At 37.6% G+C, this 27,810-nt stretch overlaps 1 protein-coding gene across 4 annotated transcripts in view; it reads right to left on the bottom strand.

The window, feature by feature from the left end:
- MYOM2 (myomesin 2) overlaps window positions 1–27,810 on the bottom strand; it is an 84,615-nt gene that overhangs the window by 23,520 nt on the left and 33,285 nt on the right. The window contains exons 14-26 of one of the 4 annotated variants that reach the window (XM_075747280.1): window positions 25,205–25,332; window positions 21,537–21,720; window positions 18,073–18,247; window positions 16,568–16,689; window positions 15,746–15,766; window positions 14,206–14,397; window positions 11,572–11,694; window positions 4,554–4,732; window positions 4,291–4,405; window positions 3,540–3,696; window positions 3,329–3,435; window positions 1,324–1,368; window positions 719–855 (exon numbers count right to left, since the gene is read on the bottom strand). In XM_075747280.1, the coding sequence (XP_075603395.1) occupies window positions 719–855; window positions 1,324–1,368; window positions 3,329–3,435; window positions 3,540–3,696; window positions 4,291–4,405; window positions 4,554–4,732; window positions 11,572–11,694; window positions 14,206–14,397; window positions 15,746–15,766; window positions 16,568–16,689; window positions 18,073–18,247; window positions 21,537–21,720; window positions 25,205–25,332 (1,685 nt within the window). Of the gene's footprint in view, window positions 1–718; window positions 856–1,323; window positions 1,369–3,328; window positions 3,436–3,539; window positions 3,697–4,290; window positions 4,406–4,553; window positions 4,733–11,571; window positions 11,699–14,205; window positions 14,398–15,745; window positions 15,767–16,567; window positions 16,690–18,072; window positions 18,248–21,536; window positions 21,721–25,204; window positions 25,333–27,810 lie in introns of all 4 variants that reach the window. The other 3 variants (XM_075747281.1, XM_075747282.1, XM_075747283.1) reach the window with 3 other exon arrangements.

Genomic DNA, 27,810 nt, shown 5'->3' with positions numbered 1-27,810 from the left:
TTATGCCCAGCAGATGAACTATACTCCAGCCCTGCAAAGGCATGACCTTGTTTCCTTCTCAGCCCAGTCTGACCACTTTTTTGTATCCCTTTCTATGAAAGGTCTTCCTAGAGCTATAAAAATGCAGGAAGCTGGTGGCCTGCCCTTTCATCTCCATGTAGCCATTCAATGCCAATTTAGTGGCTAGGACAAAATTAAAAAAAAAAAAAAAATCAGAAAGTGACACCATCTAAAAGTTTTATATCTATGGCTATTGTTGCACTGTCGAGTGCTTCCCACATTATGTGTAAAACTAGTAGCAGTAGCCTCAGAGGGTCTCTGGCGACAGCATGTTGGTTTGGAGTCCAAAACTTTACTTGAAGCAGCTTTTCTATCTTGAGCAATTTTCCTAAAAAATTTGTGTATTACTTTTAGACAGATGTGTTTAATACTGGTCTGTGTCTAATTTCTCCTTCTCTTTGGTTGTTGGTTGTCTAGCTACCCAAAATGAACATGGACTTCTGAGGGTTAAACATCTCTTTTTTTGGTATGAATAGACTCACTATTCAACAGGAATTCTATACTGCAAAAAAGATTCAAGTTAAAGATTGATTTTCCTTTCAGGTATTATAATACCATAATAACATGGTTTTAAGCAACCGCAAAAATAGAATACCTCTTAATGCACAAAGGTTTATTAAACAAAATCACATATATATAGTACTCAATATGTACTTACATCACTATTTTCAACTTCTTTATCATTAATAACGAATCTGAAGGTAGAATCTGGTGATAAGCTTTCAGCCTGAATCCAGAAACGAACTTCTCCTTTGTCAAGAACCTCATAAGCTAATTCTGATTTTAGAGGTATTGCTGCAGAAAGAAAAGCAATCAAAAGTCAATAATGCATGAATCCTTGTGAGAAAAAGAACTATTGTAGTAAAATATTAGTATCTCCCTATTATTTATGGAATGTTAGATATAGAATAAATTTTATACAGGGAAAAGACATCTAATGCAGTGTTTTGGCTGATTTTTAAATTAATTTTTCAAAGGGAGAAAAGAATTCACAGCTTATAGTTTGCACATTGTTTAAGGAATTGGCTAATAGCAAATAGTAGTTTATTGTCAAAGTTAAACTTCAAAAGACTTTTAGGCAATGATGATTTTATTCAATGCAAACTAAAATTCTTCTAAATGAATTGAAAGATAAGGAAGCAAGTTGTTCCATGAAAAGTGAAGCTGCCGTTGTCTCAGGAAGAAACTTTTTGGAACTCCAATCATTAGTATGCAATTACTGTTCTTCTAGAAGTATCAAACAGATTTAGATCTTCAACTTACTTGGATTCTTTATTTCATTGCTTAATGCCATCAAACGTTCAAGCTCTGAAATTAAGAAAAATACTCGTGTTTTAATTTATTCTGAAAAATACAGTCAGACAACAAGTGTCAAAGAAGGTACATATCAGCATCAACAGATAATCTCCTTAAGTCTTATATGTGAAATATCCAATTCTCTTCAGAAAATGATGACTAAAAAACAAGATTTAAGAAACTTAAAATTCTGATACAAGGATTTAGCGAGTGTTCCTATTTCATGCACACTCTCTTATGCAAAAGAATCTAAACAAGGCACAAAAACCATTTTAAGGAATTTATGGACTTTAAACAAAATATAATAATTTCTAAGCAGTGCATGAGGTTCCTTTATCTGCTGACTTCCTTTCTGACATGGTACCTGAAAAGCTTGTTTTACTGTGGCAGGAAACAAGATTGAGTGCAGGTTAGTCTGAAAACGTACAAAGTTCTACTTAATGCACTAAATCCTCACAAAGACTGTGTGAGAGTCTAGAAATCACTTTGTTAGATTTTCATACTAACCCTATTTATCATATTCATTACTAATAAAGATTTGGAAGATTAATATTACTGCCAATTCTGAATGTACAGGTAATGTAAAGACTAGAGGAAGTTAGCAAGGATTTATGACATGGTCTAGGATTTAGAAAAATTACAGGAGAATTTATAGCATTTGAGGAAGTAATTCGGCAGCAAAATAATAGTTTTCAGTGCTAAAATACAAAATCTGATGCTTATGCAGGGATCCAGTACAAAAACAAGTGTAATTTTGAGTGACAGATATGAGCAGGGAAGACATGGGCTAACTGTGGGATGGGAAACACTTTCAGTGTTCTTCTACAAAAAAACCTTGGAAGGTAGGACTGGCAATGACAAGACCTACAGACAGGTTTGAGTGTGATGCTTCAAAACTAAGCCAAAGGGAAGTTCTCATGATCAAATGCCTGTCTGTCTTTTCCTACTGTATTCATTGGAAAATTAAAAGTATTACAAGTTTAGCTTCCCTAGAAGAAGAAGATACTGGTAATGACTAAGAGTCCACATAAGTGGTCCATGTCCTGTGGAACCATATTTTTTTATGGCTGTACACGGATTTCTTCTCAAAACCTACTTTGAATGTAACAAAAGTCCTGCCTACTGTCAGACACATTCAGTCTCATATCCTCTCCTGCAATTACTTAGAAAGAAGGCAAGTAGAGAGATTTTCATGCTTAAGGAACTGAGTATAGCAATTACAGCCTCTGGACTGGGAAAGCACCAAAGTATTTTTGTTCTATTTAAAAATAGCAAAGTTCTCCCCTTTGCCTTTCACCTCAGTACCCCTTAATGGTAAACCAGAGTCAGACTGAATCAAATTCATTGCAACTCCATTGAAACAAAACACCTACAATGAAATAAATCAAAACTAATGTAAATTTAAGCCAAAGGATAATTTAAACAAATGTGTTCAGATCTCATTAGAGCAACATCCTTTTTCTCACATTCTTCTCGCTAATTCTCTGCATCTCAGTTATATGAAACTGTATCTAGAGCCTCAAGGTCTGTCTCTATATTAGGTTCCTTGGTAAGCAGAGATCTGATGGTAGATTTACAGCTAAAAGAGACCCAATAATTATAAGATGTGAAAGGCTAAAAAGTCAAAGCACAGCTTTGAACACACTAGAGAAAGAGATTCACAAAACAGTGAAAAAAGCAACATTTTCAGGCATTTAACTGAAAGTGTAACAGATATTTGCAAACAGCATTATAGTCCCACCATAAAGAAAACAATTCTAATTGGGCATATTCTTTATCTTTTTTTTTTTAAGAAAAATTGCGTTAAGTTATCCCAACTTTCATTAAGGTGATAATTAGAAAAATAACAAAGCCTGTTGTGTTCTTTTTTTGTTTTTCTTTAATGCATAGGAAAGAACGTGAGAGTTGTGGGTGTTTTTTTTCTTGGACAATTTTTAGTGCAGTTGAGGTGATAAAATGTTAAGGACCTTACCTTCATCATCCATAATGAAGCTGGATGAAACCCCATCTGTGTCGCTAACTGAGATAGAATAAGTTCCCAAGTCTGATTTATCAGGATTTTTGAAGTACAGCTTAGAACTAAAATCATCAATAAAGAAGGATATAATTAGCGGGGTTTCTCATGTTGCTGAAAGTTTCAACAGGACAAATTTCTAATAATTTGATAGACTGCCATGACTTACTGATTTCCTTCTGTTTCAATCTTAAACTTATCAGAATCATCAATCTCCTCATACGATTTACCCCACGCAAAATGAGATGCATCTGTAGCTTCTTTGCACTCAAAAGCCAGGTAAATATTACCCTCGTCATCCACACCAGAAAAGATTTCTTTTGTTCCTGCAAAATAGGAATCGATTCGTGTCAAGGCTGCATTTTTCTTTATGGTTGCAACTGAGAAATTTCTAAAGCCCATGCAAATTCTGTCCATCTTCACTAACAGATACCAATCTTACTTGCAGATCTTGAAGCATGTTTATGCCATATACTGACTCAGCATCACATACTAGCAAGATTCTTACTCTACACAAAAAAAAAAGGAATGCTAAAAATAATTAATGCTTATTGAGAAACAAATCTATAAAATGAAACTGAATATAAGCACATATGAACATTTTAAGAAATTACTTTTATTATCATTCTTGAAGCTTTAATATATGTTGTCATATTTCTTTTCACTCACAGCAAGAAAGCACATTTGTTCATGAGAATAAAAACTAAAATAACTGATTATCAAATATTTCCTGCAGTAAGTAAAGCAAAAAGTCTTCACAGTACCAGTGTATCCACATTATTTTTTCTTTAAGTTTTAAGGCTAAGAGCTTCTTAACTCTTTAAATACTTATCTGTGCTACAATATCAAAACAGATTGATTCAATTCACTTCTATGTATTTCAGTATTTTAGAAGCAGAGGAGATAACACAGTTCATTACCTGGCCTTGCCTCAACAAGCACTGGTTCAGATATCTCAGATGACTTGCCTACTCCAGCATCATTCACTGCACGAACTTTGAAAACATACGTATGACCCTCATGTAAATCAGTGACCTTGAACGAGATAAAGAGTAAAGCTGATTTAAAAAACAATCTCAACACTTTTGTTTACTTATATGAAGATGCTAGCAGAATCCCAAGTTCAAATACACGTCTTCATTTTTAGAACTCAGTTTTGAATTAACACTAATGAACATGTTACCTTAAAATAGCGCTTTGAAGTAGGCTTTTCATTAGCAGTGATCCAGTCTTCTGCATCTACTTCCTTATAGTCCACTAAATACCCAGTAATAGGGCTTTTGCCTTCATACACAGGAGCTTTCCACAGAAGAACCAGTGATGTATTTCTAACTTCACAAATTGTGAGATCATAGGCAGGACCTAAAATATTTCAAATATTCAAAGTTCACATCAATATAATAAAGTTTTGCAAACTGGTCCTGCAGAGGCTGAAATGCATCAGTTTTGTTTTGTTTTGACTGTGTTTGCTTTCAAAAATCTCATCCTTTACAATAAACCTGGTATATGTGGTAGTTAGGGCATTTCCCCCTCATGGCTGTATGTAGCAGTACCTGCTTTATGCAGTGAGTGACATTAGTATTCTGAAGCATACATTTTTAGCTAGATCTCAGTAACTCCATTTTAAGGGAAAGTTATTCATGTGGAAAATCCATGCAGTTTAAAATTTTCCAACAAGTAACAGACTTTCTTGTGTATTATCTAATTCACTAGCCCTACATCAAAGTTGCTTCACTGTACCTGACTCCGGTTCATAATTTAGCATCAAGAGTTTAATTTTTTTGTCTGTATACATGAACCATGATCCTCTAGCCTGATCTAAAACCCACTGGTACCAGTGGACTTTGAATCAGGTTTCATGTTCCATGACAGAAGAATTTTTCATTGTGAGGTGGATAACAATAGCCAAGAAGAACTTCTCAAGAGGATATCTGTCAGGAGAACTATTTATGTCAAAAAACATCCTGATTCTTTATGAATAAGTGAGAGTTCATACCTTTGTAGCTATCAGGTTATGTTCTCCCTACTATACTTTCCTTCTGCTTCACTTAACTGTTCTGGTGCCATTCAGTTTAACTTGTAGTATTTATTTTTCACTATACTCTTGATACTTATTTATACCAGTAGACTATAAAGGCATAATCATATCAATATTCTACCATAGTGAAAACACCTGTGACAGAATACTGCTATTGGGCCAAAGAATGTAGCTGGAAGCTTGCTTCTTGTGCTTTAAATTTAAAGTAAAGAATCATGAAAGTACCTGAGACTTAGGGATTTTCTCAGTGTTGTCAGTTTGGCCTAATTCAAAATATTTTTTTTTCCCTACAACACATCTCACCATTTAAAATAGAGTAGAAAAACCTTTAAAATAAATCTGATATTGCCATTCTGTCTTACATGATGTTAACCAGTGATGAATGAACATGAAATTTGTAAAGAATGATATTCAGCAAGTATACAGCAAAAAAACAGTAAAAAAAAGTGTTTCTCCATAGTGGGTAAGCACATTTCAGGAAAGAAACTTTCAGGAAAGTACCTGTTGCAGACCTTGTGAGGATAAATGTGACCAGCAGGTCGAGGGAGGTGATCCTGCCCCTCTACTCTGCTCTTGTGAGACCCCACCTGGAGTACCGCATCCAGCTCTGGGGGCCCCAGTACAGGAGAGACATGGAGCTGTTGGAGCGAGTCCAGAGGAGGGCCACGAAGCTGATCAGAGGGATAGAGCACCTCTCCTATGAAGACAGGTTGACAGTTGGGGCTGTTCAGCCTGGAGAAAAGAAGGCTCTGAGAAGATCTTATAGCAGCCTTCCAGTACATGAAGGGGGCCTACAAGAAAGCTGGAGAGGGACTCTTTACAAGGGCATGGAGTGATAGAGCAGACTTCAGCTCTTTCAGAGTTCATTGAGAGGGATTCTGTGGGAAGCTTCCATGGAGGATAAAGGAGGTAGCAAGTGCTGGGAGTTATTCAAGAATGCTTTCCTGGAAGCACAAAAATAGTTCATCCACTTTAAAGGTAAGGGAAGTAGGCAGAGCAAGAGACCCCCTTGGCTTAACTGCAAGCTTCTGAGTCTGCTCAAAACCAAACGGGAAGCATACCAGAGATGGAAAAGCAGACAAATACCCATTGAGAAAATACCAAATACCCATATAAGGGCATTGCCAGGGCATGCAGAGATGCAGTTAGAAAAGCAAAAGCTCAGTTTGAATTGAAATTGGCCAGAGATGTCAAAAACTACAAGAAAGTGTTTTTCAGATATGTAAACAACAAGCAGAAGCAGAAGGATAATATTGGCCCACTGTTACACAGGAGAAGTGAATTAGTCACCAACAATGCTGAAAAGGCAGAGGTTCTCAACACTTTCTTCATCTCTGTCTTTACCAGCACTGTTGGGCCCTGGGTCTTGGGAATAAAAATCCAGGTTGTTGCAAACACAGGCCAATCATCAGTGAAGGGAGAGTTGGTATGTGAACTATTAAAGGAGCTTGACCTTTACAAATCGATGGTCCACAACAATATCCATCGAAGAGTGTTAACACAGCCGGCTGACATCATTGTGAGGCTGCTCTCCATAATCTTTGAGAAGTCATGGAGATTGGGGAATGTCCCAGAAGACTGGAAGAAGGCTATTGTCACTCCCATCTACAAGAAGGGCTTAAAGGAGGATCCAGAAAATTATAGGCCCATCAGTCTTACTTCAGTCCCTGAGAAAGTTATGGAACAAATCTTCCTGGGGCTGTCACAAGTCAAATGAAGCACATGATTGGGAAAAGCCAGCATGGATTCACCAAGGGCAAATCATGCTTGACAAACCCAACTGCCTTCTACAACAAAGTAACATGGTCGGTTAATGTGGGGTGAGCAATGGACATTGTCTACCTGGAGGTAGCCTTGTCTACCAAGGCTTTCAATACAGTTCCACATGGCCTCCTCCTAGAGAAACTGATCTGTTGTTACAGTCTAGACAAGGGGTCTGTGCAGGGGGTGGGGACCTGGCTGACAGGCTGCACCCAGAGGGTGGTGGTAAATAGTTCTTTTTCAAACTGGCAATCTATCACAAGTGAGGTCCTCCAGGGACTGATATTGGGCCCAACGCTATTTAATATCTTCATAAGTGATCTGGATGATGGGATCAAGTGCCCCCTAATGAAGTTTGAAGATGATACCAAACTGAGTGGGGAAGTAGACACTTCGGAGGAGAGACACCCTGCAGAAAGACTTAGACAGACTGAAGAGTGGGCTAACAAGAACCTTATGAAGTTCAACAAGGACAAGTGTAAGGTCTTGCACCTGGGAAATCATAATCCAGGAGTGAAGCACAGACTGGGGTCCACCTGGCTGGAGAGCAGCTCTGTGGAGAGGGATCTGGAGGTCCTGGTGGACAACAAGCTTAATATGAGTGAACAGTGTGCTGCAGCAGCAAAGAAAGCCAACAGGATGCTGGGCTGCATCAACAAGGTTATCACCAGCAGAGTTAAAGAAGTCATCTTCCCATTCTACTCAGTGCTTGTCAGGCCACACCTGGAATACTGTGTTCAGTTTTGGTCCATACAAAAAAAGATGTGGACAGGGTGGAGACAGTCCAGAGAAGGGTCACCAGGATGATCAAAGGACCGGGAAGCCTGCCGTATGGGGAAAGGCTGAGAGAATTGGGTTTGTTCAGCCTTGAGAAAAGAAGGCTTAGGAGTGTCCTCATCGCCATATTCCAGTAATTAAAGGGTGGCTACAAAGAAGATGGAGACTCCCTTTTTACAAGGAGTCAAGTGGAAAAGACAAGGGGTAGTGGGTGCAAGTTACTCCTGGGGAGATTCCAATTGGACTCTAGAGGAAAATTTTTCACAATGAGAACAATCAGCCATTGGAATAATCTCCCAAGGGAAGTGGTGGATTCCCCAACATTGGACACTTTTAAGATTTGGCTGGACAGGGTGCGGGGCCATCTTGTCTAGGCAGTGCTTTTGTCTAGATGGAGCTTTTGCGAAGAAAGGTTGACCAGATGATCCTTGAGGTCCCTTCCAATCCAAACCATTCAATGGTTGTATGAAATACTACATTTCTCCAGTTTTCAAGGAGCCTAAAGCCTTCTCTCAGGGCTCTTTAAAAATCCCAACCCAAATGTCTATATATCCACAGACAATTAAAATTCCACTGGCAGATGCACCTACTAGAAATCTAGACAGTAGAAGAAAATGTGTAATGAAGTATGTTCTGAGAATTCTGAGACCACAGACGTTTCATTTTTTTAAGTCATGTAAAATAATTCATTAGCTATCATTGCTAACTCAGAGGGTCACAGAGATACCTAAGACTAGAGTTCTGCAGAAGGATTAAATAATTATGGGCTCTGGGCAAGGAATCCATCACTCATGCTGGAAACCCTGCAAGGGGTTTTGACCTTTCTGAGGAAACCTCCCTTCCATATCAAAAGGTGGAAAAATATTTCATTGACAGTGTGAGGATATTGCGGTCACGTAACATTAGTCTTCAGTATCTTTAGTAAGTCAGGGAAGAGGGTCAGCCTCTTTCTCCCAGTCTTAAATCTCTATTATTTCTTTTCATTATTGCTAAGCCATTGTTTAAAAACTTATTCTAAAAAAGGCTTGTGAAATATTTTAACAGGTTTGGCAATCTGGAGAGGATGAGGGCATTTTTTTGTTTGTGGTGATTTTTTTAAGCAGGAAGAATGCAATACTCTCTGTTCAACTAGTTTCATAATGAGAACAGTGTAATCAGCCAAGGAATAGAAAGGTCCAATTGTTCATAATGAAAATGGAAATTTCACTCTCTTCATTTCCTGAAAGTGCCTTTTATTTTATTTCTTTATATGTCATTTAAAATGAAGGATAATCTTGACTTGTTTACACACTAGGCAATTTCACTGACATTTTGAAAACACTGTAGAGAGTATAAATCACAAATCCTTTCTTAAAGGAAAATAATTGTTCCACTGATGATACATTTATACTAAATATTACAAAATGATAAGAAAATGCAATTAAATAAAGGGACATAAGGTCAGGAGATTAAACACTTTGTTATTGGCTGCTTTGCCATGTCATTAAATCTAGAAGGTAAGATTTATGAACTCAGAAGAATTTAGCTAGAAAGCATGGAGAACAACTCTCTGACAAGCAGTTTTGCAGAAAAGAATCAGGGCATTAAAATGAAGTAAACCTGGAACTTAGCATAACAGTGTAATTTTTGATTTTTTTTAAAGACAAATAGAAGGGGATCTGGAAGCAGGCAAATAATGGTAGAAGGTGTGGAGTTACCATTTCTCTGCTAAGCATTGAAAAAACTTTATTTGAAATAATGTCTCCAGTTTATGTGTTGCCATTCAAAAAAGACATGAACCAACTAGAAAAATTTCAAAGAATAGCAAAAAAAAAATGTTTATTAAGAGATAGGAAATACATGGCCTATGGGGAAAGGTAGCGTGAACTGGGTTTTGCCAAGTTAAGGGAAAAGCTAGGGGTCTGGTAAAGTCTTTAAACACATAGAAAAGCTGTTGCAAAGAGGAAAAGAATAATCTGTTCTTCATGTATTTGGTGGACAGACCAAGAAGCAAACAGACTTAAATTGCAGGAAGAAAGATTCAGGAATATTAGAAAAACTTTTAAACTGTAAGCATAGTAAGATTAGTAGATCCTGTCCAAAGAACCTGGACTTTTTCATGGGTAGAAGTCTTTAAGGATAGATTAGACAAGCCTCTGTCAACAAGCTAGATATAGCTGATCCTGGATGTGGGTTGAATTAGATTACATTTGATTACATTAGATTACATTTGAGAGTCTTTCCTAGTAAATGATTCCGTGATCTTACTGAAATGATTCATGTTCCAGGCAAGAATTGCTTTTTATATATAACATAGAAAAGAAAACTGAAAGTTTCTTGCCTTCCTATGCTAATTATGTCTTTTTGAAATCCCTAAGAGTTCCAACAGTTCTACAAAACCAGATTTAATTTATTTTTTTTTCTTTACCGAGAAAATAACTGCATGAACATTTAGGCATGAAACAGATGTGTGTAGGTGTCAGACAGCTCCTGATGACATAAGCAAGTATTAGAATGGATCCTTAATTGCATTCCAAATCCCAATGTCATAAATAGAATTTGATTTAACAACGCAGCAGTATTTTACAGCATTTTGGGGAAAAGAAGGTAGAAATACATTAAAGTGGTAGGTGCCTATGTTTTCATTATGGACTATACTGTGACACCCTTTGTTTAGGCAAATCAGTACCAGACATCAGAAACAGCTTCAGCAAAAGTGTTGCTCGATATGAACAAGAGTGTTTTAAAAAAAGCAGATGGGCCTTCAAAAACCGTTTCATAGATTATTTACAGAACTTGAGCATTAGTGAGGGGAATCAGTTCCCAAGATGTCTAACATCTAGGCACAAATTTATGTGCTCACATGAGAGAATAAAGTTTAACTTTCTTTTGCAGAGGGTTCTGAATTCACAATACTTCTTATTTAACATTTTTTACAGAGTTATCATTACAATTAACATCTTCAGCTAAACTACAGATAACCTAAACACAGGTTTGAATACTAGCATGCAGTCCTCCCTACTGTGTGTTTGTTAGCACACTTGTTCTAACACCTGGCTAATAATAATCTCTCAGCTAACACCTAAGTACCATCTAGGGGAAATACATGAATAAGGGCATACTAGTTGAGACTGGGAGATTTAGCTGTAAAGTGTGAACTATACTGTGCTACTTGCCTCTGTGTCAAGAAACAGACCTCTGTTGTGTCTTATTTATGACCAAAACCCATAGTTTTTTGTATGAAACTCCAGGAATATTCTTAATAGTTTGCAATTATGGTGCAGAGATGCCTGTATATTGCATAGGTGGTGAGTGTGAAGTGGAGATTGTAGGGCTGGGGGTGAAGAGCTCATAGAGATAAAAACAGAGTAAAAGCTGAAGACTTTCTGTTCTGACCTGATGTGAGCAGTGAAAGAAGGAGACACTCAGCAAGCTAAGGTCACCCACTTCCAGGACATTCAATGTCATCAGTGGGAATTTGGAGGTAGCTTTTAAGAGGAAATCTCGGAAGCAATGGCAATCTCAACAGGTAATATGGCAGAAATTAACCAAAAAACATCCAGCTGAGTTTGGCTGGAACATTACAAGGGCTTTGTTTTAAGGAGTCAATACCAAATTGAAATTCAGGAGGAACTAATAGACTTACCAGGTTCTGGCATAGTCCAGGCTTTACACTTAAAATGCTCACTGGGATCTGAAGGTTGACCTATTCCAATCAGATTTGCAGCAGCAACTTTGAATTCATAGAAGGCATCTTCTGTCAAATCCTCTACCTTTTTTTAGAAAATAATTCAATATATCAAAAGCCATTATTTATACTCTTTTAATAAATTAAATACTTGAAAACAAACATTCTGGCATTGGTTAATTAAGTATCAGGCCTTACTGCTGTGCTGGAGTACTGGAAGGATCTAATTTGAAGATTTTACTCTTAAACACTGCAGAGATCTACATTGTACTTCCATGTTTCATCCACATCATCCTAGGAATAACAGCACTCCATATATTGGCATGAGAGGCTGTAAAAGGTTAGAGCAAAGGTCCAGGGAGCCCACTCAATGAATGACCACTAGCAGATACTTATGAGTGAATGTTCTAACATGAGATACCTACTTGCATTGCTTATGAATGGCTATTCATGAGCCATTCACATAAGCAAGAGTTCTAATGGTGTTTTGGTCTAAAGAGGTCATAGTGCACTGACCAGAGAAGAAAGGAAAAACAACACGAAGCTACAAGAAAAGCCAATCCAATTAGTTCTACACTGTGCTGATGTAACTCTGGGAAAGTATTTTTCTGGGTTGTACGCATCTTTCTCTTAATATTACCTACCATTACAAAGTGAGGAAGTAAGCACTGGAAATGGGATGACCAGAATCTGTGCTAAACCTCTGCAAACATCGCTGGTAAATGAACCCTGACTTATCTAATGAGTCCATCACCACATGACCATCTCAGATTTTGAGGTCAAGGTAGACAAGCTATAAGGCATGAGCTTCTTAATAGCAGCCCTCTTCCATCTTTTCTCTTCCAGATCACCTAAATACCATAAACAAGTCTTCTACACCTCAGTCCTCTGCATAATTTTCCCACAGTTGTATTTAATCATATGTCTCAAGAGAAAGAGGCAGCTGAGGTTAGTACTTCTAGTGGAGATACTGAACAGTTTTAGAATTTCATGAATAAGTAAACTATAACTATATTCTCTGGGAAAATGTGAGATAAAAAAAGATTTTAGTGTGATTTTTCTTTAATGGTAACAAACATATGATAGGGTAGCATCAAATACAAGACCAAAGCAATCAATGTAAGCTAGGAACTCAGGTACTAATACAATTTAGACAGGATATCATGAAGATAGAGAGCTATATAGTGTGATTCACAAGAGAGAGTAACAGCTCAGCCTGTAAAAATGCTTTTGAAATCCCATGTTATTAAGGGAAAGAATATTTGTGGACTTCTCATAGAATCATTTTATCAGAGAAGGTTAAACCTTTAGTGCTCCCGGTGCTGTACTGTATATCTCAGGGCCTTCTCTGCTTGCAGTATGTCATAAAATATTCTGTGCTACTAAAAGCTGTCTTGCTTTTATTTCCCATCAGTATTTCAGATTCCAGTCATTCAAGCTAATGTATGAAGATGCACCTTGAGGCATAAATACAGTTACTGGCAGGACTGAGACTTAAATATCTAATTAATTAAACTTTGAATGATTTCCCTTAATTTACATTACTCATTTGTTTACAAATGCATGAAAAAAAATGAAAATATCTGGAAAGCATTGCTCTAGTACTGCCCTTTCATGCCTATCCTACCCGCCCTTTTTTATTTCTCAACATCCATGCTCCATCTGCTATGCCAGAGATGCCAGTTATAAACTCACTCACAAGCATACATTAACTTAAGTAGTGCTGGCTGCCTTCTGTGCACGAAACACTCTTCCTGAGCTCATCTGCAGCATTATTTTCTACTTTAGTGTCAAATACCTGCTAAAGACTTACTTCTGCCCTGAGGTTTATGGAAAAGTTGCTGACTTGCAGAAATAATTTTAAGAACTATTTGGGAATAAAGTCTGGTTGTTTAACTTAATTTAACAAGCATCAGATTGATCAATTACTTGCTATATCCTATCTTCCTAACCTTTCCTCATGGAAGGTCACATCGAAATTTTTCTCTTTTAAGAAACATTGAATACATTGTAAGTGCAACCAGAAGTAATTTATTTCAAAACTAAAATCATCGCTCTGGTACTCTGGAAAGGAGGCGATGAGGCATAATGCTAGGTTTATTAATATACTTCCCTTTCCAGCTGAAGGCAGATTTTGAGAGTAAGAACAGGGACAGTTACATTTGTTCGCAGCCCATCTCCATTTCATTTACAAGTCTCCAGTTCTACAGACAGCACGGTCATCTGTCCTGCTAAATGCTTCCATCCTTTCTCTGCATGTTATTACAGTGGTGATACATATAGTGCTCATTAATGAATATAGTTTATGAAGCATTTTATAGCTCATCTTGTTCTTTGTGAAAAATGTGCTTCACAACTTTTTCTTCAAAAGTTTCCTCATCTGAATGGCCTTAATGGTCTTAGAATTTCATAGCAGGGGATGGCACTGATTCTCTATCTCAGTTTTCAGGCTTGTTTCACTCCAAAATACACAATGGAAGGGCCTGGTTTTGCTGTAGTAAATATTTAAAGAATTTCTCTGCAAGAAAGTAGAACTCTGCCAAAAGCAAAGAAATAGTACAAATCAACTCCAGAAAGATAATTAAAAAGTACCAACCGTATAAATCGTCCGGGTAATAAGGGAAGAATTGACTTCATGCCAGTTTTGATGGTTCGCTTCCCGTTTATCCATATAATAACCAAGGATTGGTGAACCTCCACTGTACTTTGGTGCTTTCCAGCCAAGGGTCATTGAATGACCATCACAGTTCAGAAGGGTGATACCGTGAGGATATGATGGACAAGCTATAAGGAAATAAACATCCTGAGAGTTAGGACAGAGTCTAAAACACTGCAGTGCAGAAGTTGTTTAGTGGTTTTTGTATTGCTTTTGTTTTCTGCAGAGTACTGCTATCAGTCACATATCGGTAACAAAGTAGTTGTAAAGCTGCTAATCAACATTAATTTTACCTCCATGCATAAACGTGGAAAAACGTTTGAAACATCTGCCTGATGTGCTGCCCTCTGAGGAGATAGCAAGAAGGAATAGATGATCTTTGGTATGGAAATGGTAATGCCAGAAAAAGTGTCTCCAGACCAAATATTATGCTAGAAGATTGAAATGGATCAAAAGATCTTTTCCTGCTAAGAATCAAATAAGCTGCTCGAGTACTTTTGGAATACACTAAGAATCACCCAATTAAAGAGGAAAGAAAAAGGAAAAAAAAAAGGGCTATGAACTTGAATTAAATGAAGTTATATGACTGTCTGATTTATGGCCTTCCTGGTTTTCCCCTCCTATCCCCATATTTTATACCTACTTCAGACTGAGAGCGCTTTCTGTCCTGTATGGAATACTTAGACTTTCACTACCTTAACCTATGTTGAGGCAGAAAAGACATTTCCTTTATGAGTTTATTCCCATCTGTAGCAGAAGTAGAAATGTCACCCAGGCATCTTCCTACAGACTAAGAAAACTGTTTTCCTGACCTTTTTACACCCCTACAATGAGCAAACACCCTTTCTGGCAAGCATTGTTTTGTATTTGCCATCTGTGCATGAAAGTTTGCCCAAAGATACCCCGTTCTTGACCCTGTTGTGCTGCAGTCAGTACAGGCTAAGCTCCTGCCCCTAGAGCTCATCTGCTATTTTCAGCTGAATTGCCAGTATAACTTGAGAGAATGTGGCTTACGTCATTCAGAAGAGAATGTTAGCAGAGGCCCTTAATACAGTCCCCGATCTCGTAGCTGCACTAGTGATCAGCATGAAAACAGATAGTGATCAGTTTGGTTCTTTTTTTCCAAATGTGGTGTTATACTCAGAGGCCATTAAACATGGCCTTTGCAATTATTACCATTTCTTGGTAAATAAGAATGACCATAGCAAGCTCCCATAAATGCCCTTAACATAATACTACAGAAAGATTCTGTCCATGTTAACATAATATAAATAGTCCTGCTAAATTCCTGTTAAGGCTACTGAAATGGATAAAAGCCATCCACATCCCATAAGTGTGTGTAAGATCCATGTGCTCGGTGCTTGGTGATATACCCATGCAACCCTCATCTTCAAAACACACAGTGACAAAATAAAAGGTGCAAGTGCATTTACGACATAGGGATAATAGATGTGAAAGTGTTTGTGCACCACCTACCCATATGAGACACACTTCGTCCTAAAAAAAACCAAATAGAGTCAGTTTGCCAGTTACATCTCATTGAAATTTATCTTCTAATAGCCACATTTAATTATAAATCTTTTAGAGGAATATTTCTGACAAGTATGCCTGTTGGTCATCGTTCTCCAGGAGGTGGAGGCCATTCAGGTGGGAAAAAAGATGTTCTATTTTAAATTTTTCAATATGAAGCTGAAACTGTGCAGAAATTACAATTGGACCATAGTAGCCCAGATCAGTGTACTTTTTGTTCTAAATAATTATCCAGCCCTCCACCCAGCATGTATCATTCCTACTGAAGGTTGCACAATGGATTGCTTTTAAACTGAAATTTTGCTTGCAGGGTACCAGAGGAGGTAGACTGTGCTCCAACCTGGAGCAGACAAATGGAATTTTCTGTTTGGTCCAGCCACACAGTAATAAAGTTTCCTGAAACTCTTCTAAATGGAGCAGATTCTGTGCTAAACTGATTTGCACTACTCCAAATCACCCAGAAGCTACTTGTCTAACTTAAGATTTACAGTTTCTTTGTTACAGTTGAGAAGCAGAAGGCAGTCTGGTCATTATAGTGAATCTGACCCAATATTTCTCACAGGCATTGTGAATAACTTTTTTTTTTTTTTTTTAAACAATGTCTTTTCTCTAGAACAGCCACATGCCAGAGCATAAACATCACTAAGGGGGTGTACTTGATGGCTGCAAAATGTACTGTTGTAGCAAATGAGCCAAAATGAGTTGACTGCTGAAAATATATAATTCATTCAAGAAACAAGAAGCTGAGTTGCACCAAATCCTACTTACTAAGGGCTGCCTGTACTGTTACAGCCTCCGACTCCTGTGAGTTTTCACTGAATCCTACAGCATTCACAGCTTTGACACGGAAGACGTACTGCTCTCCAGTTTCCAAACCATGAACAACAAACCTGGGTTAAAAAAAAATAGCATCATGTATTAGTATATATTTTATAGGAACCATTCTGTGCTGTAACATGAAATCTTGGCAACAATAAGAAAGTTCAACTTCATGAGTGCTTCACAAAGGAAAATATTTCCAAGAGGGAAACTGTAATACAATGATATGATTTAGTACAATATAATTGGATGGGACACTGGAACAAAAGTCACAGTACTCATTAAATTGCTAGTGCTGATCTACCAGGTAGAGTCAGATAAACTCCAATATATTCCTGCTAAACTTTGGCTTGCTAAATTCTAGTCTATTCTGAGAAGAGACTATATTTTTGACTGTATTTTCATAGTCACTATCAGAAATAGCTTTCTGTTTTGATCTGAGGTTCTAGGTAACTATTGCAGCAGATAGTATAGTCAGAACCATCCTATTGTAGAATATGTTCACATATGAACAAATGAAATGTTTTTCTCATTTTCGTGCTGTCCCAATCCCTTTGACCAAGAATTAGTTTCTACTTTTTCTTTGATCAAATTCGTTGACTACATGATCAAAGGATTCAGCAGAATACAAAGTCAGTCAAAATTAATTAACAACTGACAAAATACACTAAACAACACGATGTGCTTGCTATATACCCATAAGAAAATATAAATTACACATCTAAACTTTGCATTTGGTGAGTGATTCCAGTAAAAGTAAGCATGATTGTCACAAAGGAAATTACTTGAAGAATCACATAATGAAGTGTGATATTTTCAGGAGGGAGTAAGAAAGCGTCAGAAATAGACAGGGCTAGCGTAATGACGCGGGAACTAGAAACAGGGGCTACTGTCCTTTACCCACAGCTGTAGCAAATGAGGGAGCCCTGAGGTTTCTGGGATGGGACATCTGGATTTCCTGCACAGCAGCGTCAGCAGCGGAAGCACTTTCCCCACCATGTTTATAGCAGACATGGCCTGCCCTTTTTCCCTGATGTCCATGGACTATGAGCTCCAGGAGGAAACACCCTGGAAAACTTTTGTGTTCCCACTCCTTCTCATACTCTTCCTCATGTACATCAGGTCTGTTTACCCCAAAACATAATTCAGATTTTAAGAAAGGCATTTATTTTATGTTTTCTCATGTTCAAGACATACAGAATCATGTCTCTAGAACCTGCTTTTATAACACAAAGTCATGGAATAGACAAAAGATGCTTCTCTTTGCAGGGGGGGACGGGTGGAGGGAAAAAGTCTGCCCTGCAATCAGAAAAGCTTAGCTCTGAGAGTCTGAAGACTGTTCTTCGTCACATTCATTCAACATTCATCTTCCATGATGACACTGTTGCTTAGCATGGAAATTGGCTTAGAACTATCCTTACAGTTTTCTAACCTCCCCAAAGTATTGTCAATACCTGTTATATTTAATAGGTTTATGGTTACTAGGTTCCCAGCGATTTGATCCCACCACAGAATAGTCAATGTAGTAACCGTACAAGTCCTCTTCGTGTTTTGGTTTATCCCATTGAACTACAACTGATGTTTTTGTATTCCTTGTGGCCACTACCCGACCAGGTGCAGATGGGACAACTAAGAAAGAGAGAAAACATGTACTATTATAAAATACATAAAAATAAAAGTATGGTAAGGTAGATGCAACACTGTATGCTTTTATTGTAGTTAATCACTACATCCATGACTTGTTTTACCATGTTAATATTGCTGTATGATATATATTTTGGTAGGTTTGTTTCACTTGCCTAGATACTTCTATATGTGTGTGTATAAATATTTTTATTTTTCTATTTGTTTACTTAGAGTAAACTTACTCTAAGCTAAGAGGCTCCCTATCTATCTGATTTTATATAAGTTTTCTGAGTGACTTATAGGAGAACATTCTTTCAAATATCAGTATGGATAAAAGCATACAGATATGAAAATGTTCTCTTTCAAATGTTCTCTCTCAATTCAAATGTTCTCTCTCAAATAAGAGGCTTATTTACGTATAGCCCCTGTAGCACTACTGCATCAGTAAGAAATGTAGATAAACTGTAAAGGTATAATATCATAAGAGTTAAGAAATGCTACATTCTGGTCAACTAATGACAACCCCAATTCAGAAAAGGCCAGCTTTTCAGGACCACTTTAAGCATATGTTTAGCTGCTAAGTGTTTACCTAAACTTAGCTAGATGGATTTCGCAGAAGCATATAAATGGTGATTGGAAAGGATCTCTGGGGATCATTCAGTCCAACCTCTCACTGAGAGTCGGATTTTCACCCACACTAAGGTGGATTGTCAGTCACAGGTTTGTCCAGGTCTTGATAACTTCTGACAATGGATATTTCACAACTTCCCTGCACAACGTATTCCGGCATTGCACTATTGCACCTTTTTCACTAAGAGAGTAATGTCTTCTAAACTACAATTTGTGGCTGTTTCCTCTTTTTCTGCCATCTGGCATTGCTGAGAACAGTTTGGTACCATCATCTTTATAAGTCACCAGACTAAACAAGCCTAGCTACCTCCACTTCTCTTCATAGGTCACAGCCTCTAGGCCCCTGGCCATCTTGGTTGACATCCAGTGGATCTCTCCAGTTTCTCTGCATCCATCCCTCTAAAGTAAGGGAGCCAGAACTGGAACTAGTATTCCAGGATCAACCTTGGCAGCACCAAGCAGAAGTAGATAAAGCTTCCTTCAATATGAACTACAGTTCTCCCAGTGTAGCACAGTACACAGTTCACTTCACATACAATGAAAGTTCACTGTTGGTTTATATTGATCTAAACACCCTGAATATGCATAAATAGAACCAGAAATATCAACATCTAAATAGAAAAGAAATCTTAGTTAGTAAGGGCCAACACACTATCTGTACACTATAAAATACCTGTCTGAGCTTTCATAACATAAGGAACTGATGCAGTGCCTCAGCCTTTCATGACAGTTTAAGAGAGGCATCCAGCACTTGCCTATTGAAGGCAATTTAATTTCCTCAGACTGATATATTTCAGATAACTAAAGGCAGCATGAAACAAAAGTTTTTTTCATTTAGTCTTTCAATCTCAAATTAAAAAATATTACACAGTACTGTATGTAGTAAGTCTGTAAGATCAAACGGGTTCAGTTTGAGGTAAAGGTACCTACATTTAGGAGTTTATTTGTAAGTGTCTACAAGAATTCAGTTACTCAAACAAATTCATTTAGTGCTATTTTAGAGCATCTGAGACACATCATGGAGCTGGCAAATATGACTCAGGAGATACCAAATACTTACAACTCTCTGAAATGGCAAACTGAAGGCATTTCAATAGCTACTATATGTCTGTTTGGCCAATTAAACCAAGCCTCAGATCTGTGGTTGGTAGAGTCCTGAAAATTATTAATTTCACCCCAATGTAGACACTCCATAGCTAAGTGCCATGGGGCAACTTATGGCAACATCAGCCAACTTATCCTTCAGGCTCAAATTGCCACAGTGAGAGCAAAGACATCTAGAGGTCCTGTAGATGCCTACATGGAAACAACTAAATTTAGATGTTAATCTCAAACTGAATACTCTTTTACCACTCAATTCAATTACATAATATTAATTGTCATTTTGCATGGCCTAGGATACCCCATCCAATCTTCTAGTGTCTTCTCAAGAGAGAAAGCTACCCATCATTCCTATGTAATGTTTGCCAGCCCCATGAAGTTGTCTTAGCTACCCTCAGGAATGTCAAATGGCACTATGTGCAGGTAGCCAAAAGGAACCATGTGTGTCTGGTATATTTTAGCTCAGGTGGTAAACTCCACTTCTGAAAATATTCCTGCAGTTTCTCTTTAAAATACCATCCTTTGCTTTCTGCTTTCAGCTATAGCTATGATTTATTCAGAATGTCTTGCATTAACCCCTAAGGGATAGCCTGTTTTCTGTACTAAGTGAAATAAATACGGTATTTTTCTTCCCTACCTTGGGGACTGTTGAATGGTTTAAATAATTTATATGCATTAATGAGATATCAAATCAAGAATACATAAAAGCAAAAGATGTTTTTATTTCATCATGTACAGTTACAGATCAAGCTAAAGGTGATGGATTATATTTTCTAAAATTATGGTAAACATTAAGAAGGCTATATCTATCAATATTTAGTGAACTATGGTATATCAGATACTGTAAATATTTCATATATTTCTAGCAAGTGTACTAGTAAGATATGTGCTCTTAAGGTGACAGTTGTCAATGCATGGGGCTGTTATATGTGACCTCTGCAAAACTGCAAGAGCAAAAAAAATATTTGAGCAACAAGACGATTAACCACTCCCTAAATTTTCACTTGTGTTTTTGAATGTGGCCCCAAGATAAACACTTCATTTTCATTTGGAAAGTTACCACTGAATATGTAGATGTATCTTCCGCTATCCCTGAAATCTACTCATCTGCATGCCACCAGCATTCTGCGCCAGCAGCAATTTGCAACTTAGAATGCTAAGAAAGAAACAAAAGGCTACCTTATCTAGCTGAAACTGTAGGGAATTAGGTAGTATATAATTACCTGAGCCAGACAATATAATTATCTAAGTTAGTGATTAACCTATTTTTTGACAAGTCACATTAATAGAGCACTCTGAAGAATGAATAACTAAAATTACTTCAACTTTTTAATAATTATTGGTCTCAGCAAGGAGACTTGTGATCATTAGGAAAATGTTGGAATGTTTCTAAAATGTAGCATCTTGGTCTTTTTTAAATCCTTCACAGTATTGAACACCAGTCGATTCAATTACTATTATTGTAATTATCCTAATCTAATTCTAAATGAGAGTTGACTATTTGATTTTTTTAAAAACATCAATTATATTTAATATTAATGTCTTACAATTAATGCCTTACCAATGGTATCTTGTGGTTGAATAGGTTCTGTGATTTCAGATGGATCACTGATGCCATGCTTGTTTGCTGACAAGACTCGGAAAACATATGATTTTCCTTCTGCAAGGTCAAACACTGCATAGCGAGGAGATTTTACTGCAACCTGTGCATTGACTCTTTGCCAGCTTCCACTGCCAACCATGGACTGGAAAAAAAAAACAAAAAAACAAACAACCAAAAACTGTGAATCACTTCTCTGAACTGTCAAAAAATGAACATATTGCTGTATAGCATCCTGTCATGAATTTATTTAAGAGCTAAAGGAGAAGGATCATTCTCAAATGCCTTGCTTTAACGTATGCAAATTCTCATGGCTCATGCATCCCATTACTCTACAAAAAGGTCTGAATATCTCACTGTCTCCCTGTCTGTCTAGACTTCAATATATGCACACTTGTACATACAGCTAGCCTTCAGTTAGGGCCATGACTGTCAGCTGTGATTGGTCCCAAAAGAATTAATCTCATGTCCTGCAAAACTCACTTGAACACCCAAAGGTTTGGTATAAAGGAAGCCTAAAGTCCTAATCCAAATTCTGCAGAAAGGTAGGGAGGGGGATGTTACTTTGCTATATCTTTATGTATTCTGTTGAGTAAGATCATGTCCCTAAAAGCATTCATCAAATGAAATAATTACTTTTGAATATTCTTAATGCAGCAACTGAGCTAATCATCATCACAACTGCACATGGAAAGAAGCCAGCAAACCACCACTCTGAGAGAAGTCTGCTGTCCATTAGGTTGCCCTAACTGTTGACCCAAAACAAAAATTAGTCATTCAGCAATTTTAGTAAAATCCAAGTGCCCAGTAAACAGCTTAAATAAAATTTGCTTCAAGCACAGAAAGGTGCACAAAAATTAAATGTTTGTAAAATTTTGGAACAGAGAGCCTGTGAACAAGACCTGATAGACTGTGAACTTCCTAGAGGAGGAACAGTGTTTCATGGGTGCTCAGAAACTACCCTGTATATAATGAGGCCAACTATAGATAAGTAATAAAAATGTAAACAGCTGAAGCCTACATAACAAAATCTTTTTCAGAGATACTGAATCCACCTAGTGTTCTCAGAAAAAAAGAACTAAAACATCCATTCTCTTCATAACAAAAATATGGAAAAGATGAAATAAACAGTATTTTGACATATATTTTACTTTCTGACATGGAAAACATTAATTGTTACATTTCATTTTCACAGAGGAAAGAATCAACACCACATTTTATTTTGTAGTGTGATTTATCTTTTTAATGGAGCATTGCTGTGCAGCATAGAGAACTCACACACAGAATCACACAGAATGGTTTGGGTTGGAAGGGACCTTAAAGATCATCTAGTTCCAACCCCCCTGCCATGGGCAGGGACACCCTCCACTAGACCAGGTTGCTCAAAGCCCCATCCAACCTGGCCTTGAACACTTCCAGGCCTCCACAACCTCTCCGGGCAACCTGTTCTAGTGCCTCACCACTCTTAACAGTAAAGAATTTCTTTCTAACATCTCATCTAAATCGATCCTCCTTCAGCTTAAACCCATTACCCCTTGTCCTGTCACTACACTCCCGGATAAACAGTCCCTCTCCATCTTTCCTGTAGGCCCCTTCAGGTACTGGTAAGCCGCAATTAGATCTCCCTGCAGCCTTCTCTTCTCCAAGCTGAACAATCCCAACTCTCTCAGCCTGTCCTCACAAGAGAGGTGCTCCAGCCCTCTGATCAGCTTTGTGGCCCTCCTCTGGACTCTCTCCAGCAGCTCCATGTCTCTCTTGTACTGGGGCCCCCAGATCCGGACTCGCTTCTATGCTGTGTTTCTTGAAGCCTTTAAAAATTCATTTTTATTCTTCAAGACTGAGACTTCTTTATTTGAAATAAATTAATTAGAAATTGTGCTTTTCTAAACTAACAGATGATGGTGGAAAGCAAAAAACAAACATTCACCTATGAACTGACTGGGCTATTCATATATATAAGTTATTTATATGCAAAAGGATTTTAGATTCAAGTATTAATTAGTATAATGAACTTTTTTTCCCTAATAATAGCCTTTTAGTCCTCATTCTCACTTTCCCTCAGTAAGTTTGGCATTTAATTAAGACTTGTTTGTTCATCATTGTCAGTGCTCTACACTGTTTCTGGAGCTATATAAATCTATTTCTGTAAAACACGCAGATGCATGTATTTTCCAATTCATACTTAGAATGAAATTCAAGTAACCAAGTGTAGGTGTCCACTCAATGGCAATCTACATCTGAGCTTTTTATGTGGGCTATTTCTGCATATTCTGGAAATAATTAGGTATTTTCATGCCTAGATAGTTCAAAATCCTTAAGTCAGCATGCTTGAAATGTATTGATAAGAGCAGATGTATACAACTTGGAATAATTACAAGGAAGATATGATAGTGTATTGCATAAAAAGAAAACTAGATACTTATTTCCATGGAAAATTTCATTACTTTTCTTGAACATGAAAGGCAGAGTGGGAGAAACTATGGATGCGCTGGCTGGAAAATTTAACTAGTGACTAGACTTCACTTTGCACCTATTGTTTCAACATCTAGCAGGTAATGGATGATGAAGGGTGTAGAAGTGGGCTGTAAAGGGCTTTTGAAGATTTTGATATGACAGAGAAGGAAAAGACAAGATGGGGGCTGCAAAAAGAGAAGTGATGTGAACAGAATGATTGGCTGGGAAATGAACATTGGAGGATGTGCTGAACAGATGTGAAAAGGAAAAAAAAAGCATGATAAGGGCTATCAAATATTCAAGATGCGAATTGAATGTATGGCAGCTTTATGGACAGTTTTAGTGCTGGTGGATCGTTAAGAGGGGGCATATGCTAGTGGCATAATTCATAAAAACTAAGTATAGCTTGGCATGTAAGAGTTTTAGAGGTCAGGTATGAGGCCAAATTTACCTACTGAAGTAATGGGGAAACTCTGTAGCAAGAATGAAAGATGATGACCTCTGGCTGTAATCCAACATACTTAATTTAGAGAGCTGGCTCCCAGACAGATGTATCCACATTTTAGTAGCCTAGATGGGAGAAGAACAAACATCCTCTACTGTGATCACGGAAGTCCCCTGTCAAGTCAAAGGGAAGAAGGCGGCAGCCATGAAGACTACCAGGGAGTAGCCAACCTGAGACAGACATCTGCCTCTCTGTTGACCTTACAGGGAATAAATTGGAAATGTCAGACTATGGCAAAGGGTGCCGTACACCTGCAAAAAGGAAAGTGAGGATCAAATTATGAGTCACAGTTTATTCCTTGCTCTATCACAGGACTACCAGAAGCTTCCCTTTGGTATGGTCAGACTGCAAACTTCCGGTCTTGTCTGTAGGACTGTGAAATCTTAAGATGTTTCTTTTCCATTAAACTTCTACCTTACACACGTAGTTTGTTCACATTTTAGACAGCAGTAAGCAAATAGCACAGGGGTATCCTTTTCCCCGGACCTTGAATTTCAATGCTCATTAAATCCTGTAATAAGACATTTGATTGCGCATGTTTCTCTAACATCGCATTTCCAAATCCTGTGAGATCTCAGAAAGTGTTAGTTTTACTGTCCATTCTGCAGTTCTAAAAGTGAGTTGAATGTAATCGCACACAGTAATGAAATGCCACTGTATAGTACAGTACCTTCTCAATGAAATATGTCAGTGGCTCCTTGCCACGGGGAACAGGTGGATCCCAGCTGATTACAACATATGTTTTGCTGATTTCTGAAGCATGTACATTGGTGGGAGGGCCTGGAATCTGAATATCACCTGGAAGAGTAATAAATGTAGCGAGCGTCAAACAGCAGATTAACCCCTGGGTCAGCACTCATGCTACAGCTCATCTTCCTGAACTCCCACCCTGCAGTGCTATGCTCAGCTATTAGGGGCTACGACATCATCTGTGCGGTTCACTTGCTCTCTTCAATTAAATTTTGAGAAATAAAGCATCAGTATTAAGAGCTAGTTATTTACTTTTTCAGTAAAAGTTAAATATGCCCCCTGAAAACCTGTGCATTTGTCACACTTTTTTTTTCTTTGATCACATTTGAATTACTTTTATCTGCTGGGCAGAATGCCTTGGAAAAAAAAAACCTACTCACTATATGCAAACAAGAGATATTTTTTGATCAAAGACCAAAGTCTAAAGAGTTACTATGAGAAATTAGACTAGAAGAAGATATCTGGAAGGGAAGTACAGTAAGGAGAAAAGCAGCTTAAAACAAAGCAGAAAGCAGGAAAGGAAGCAGAACCTATTAGCAATGTGTCCTGTAATATGATGGTATTACTAGTTGTATAGTCTAAAGCACTTCTAAAAAGCGTGGATCACAGACATAAAATTATGTCACCAGCCCACTGGTGACATCGTCAGTTGGAGCGGCCTGAACAAACCCCTCTCCCCACTCACCCTGCAGGGTTACCAGGAACGAGAGGCAGGACCTGCGTACCCTGGGCCAGGCTGGAGGAGTTCAACGTGGCCCTTTGTGGTCACGCTCCCCCGCTGCAGTGAGAGAAGCAGCCGGTTTCACTACCCGAGGAATTACAGTGGTGTAAAATAGCACTAGATAACAGAGGCTTGGGCCTATGATGGACCACTTCAGGTACAGCTACACAGCCCTGAAGAAATTTCCTCTTGGTAATAGGTCAGAAAGTGCAACTCAGCAGATAGCTACAAATATTTTATTTTTATGGCTTGCAAGAGAGAAAGCAAAAAATTTTGTTCTTTTAAGGTTTATTTTGTGACTTCTCAGGCTAGCAAGGAGCATATATCCTCTAAATGCTTAGGATTTGACATTAAAAAAGAGGAAAATGTTTCAATAATAAACTGTAAATCATGGAAGTGATGTTTTAACAGTTTATAAACATCTGTAGAACCAACCAGGCTCAAAATGTACACTGAAGTTTTTTTATCTTACACTTTTCCCAATCAAAACCAGACTTTTTTAAAGCAAACTGACACATTCAGAGAAGATTTATTTTCTCTCAATGCTTTCTATATTTGATTCCCTACAAATACACTTTTTCTTCAAGAAAAGCACATGAATCAGCTGAGTTTAAGACAAAATTGCCGACATAGAGTCAAGAAAATTACTATAATCCTTCACAGCATAATGCATAAAGTCAAAAGGTTTCCAATTGGTTTCACATAACTAAATCTCAATATGTTTTCTTACATCCTTGAAAACCCCAAAGCTGAAAAAATTTGTAGTGATACAATATGATGGTACAGCCTGCTCTCTCAGAATGCAAAGTGATCTTTTTTGATCCATTTGTGATCTATGAGATCACTTTTTCAGAAGCAGTCTCCAATCTTGCAGATTGAAGCAATGATCTATATAAACAATGGTATTTGGATATTCATACTCCTTTATTAAATACGTACATTCGTGTAACAGAAATCCAAATATCATTAATCATGCCTATGCTAGAGTGGCCATTTAATGCTTCTGATCATTCTCAGGCAATCCTGAGAGCAGGAGTACATTCTGTGAAGCCAAACAAGACAAATCTATTATAATCCTGTGATGCAATTCTGATCCTATAATACCCATATCAATTCATTTAGGGTACCATTGTAAAAAGCAGAGAAACATCATCTGTCCTGCTCATACACTGGGAAAACCATTTAATGTCTGATTCTCCTTCGAACTACACCTGCTCTCAGGTGCTTTCTCTTTTAGTATGTTATTATTGGAGTTACAGTTTTATAACCTTTGTGGAAGAGAGTAGACAGACTTTTTTTTACTACTGAGCCATTATAGTTAACATTTTTGACAGTTTAAGTGAAAAGAAGATCATTATCCAAGCCTCAAAAAAATCACCACATATGCAAACAACAAAATCAGAAAAAATTCAGGCTTTGTATCAAAAGTTGGCAGTGATGTCTTCAGTTCTCCTGAGGAAAAACAATATTTAGTGTATAACCTTAACGTTAAGAACAACCTCTCTATTCAGATAGATATATTAATTAAAGAATTGGGATTGCATATGTTTTTATGAAAATGGAAGTAACTTGCTCTGATCATTAAATTCAGTCCAAAAAAGCTCCATTTAGCTCCCAGAAGGATTGGAAGAAGGGAAATGTGGGCAATCAAATGCAGTGTTCAGCTATTTAAACTCAGCTTAGCACTAGCCAAAGCAAAAAGGTGAGGAGATGCTGTCAGCACATAATGAAAGTAGTGCTGTTGAGAGTGTGATGTTCTCTGTCCTTTTAGACCTCACCTTTTACTTGTGATCTCTCAGCCTTGC

The sequence above is a fragment of the Balearica regulorum genome, chromosome 3 (assembly GCF_011004875.1).
Source record: "Balearica regulorum gibbericeps isolate bBalReg1 chromosome 3, bBalReg1.pri, whole genome shotgun sequence".
In the NCBI taxonomy this organism is placed as follows: domain Eukaryota; kingdom Metazoa; phylum Chordata; class Aves; order Gruiformes; family Gruidae; genus Balearica; species Balearica regulorum.
The sequence above is the reverse complement of the archived record's forward strand: the minus strand, read 5'-3'. Positions and strand labels throughout refer to the sequence as shown.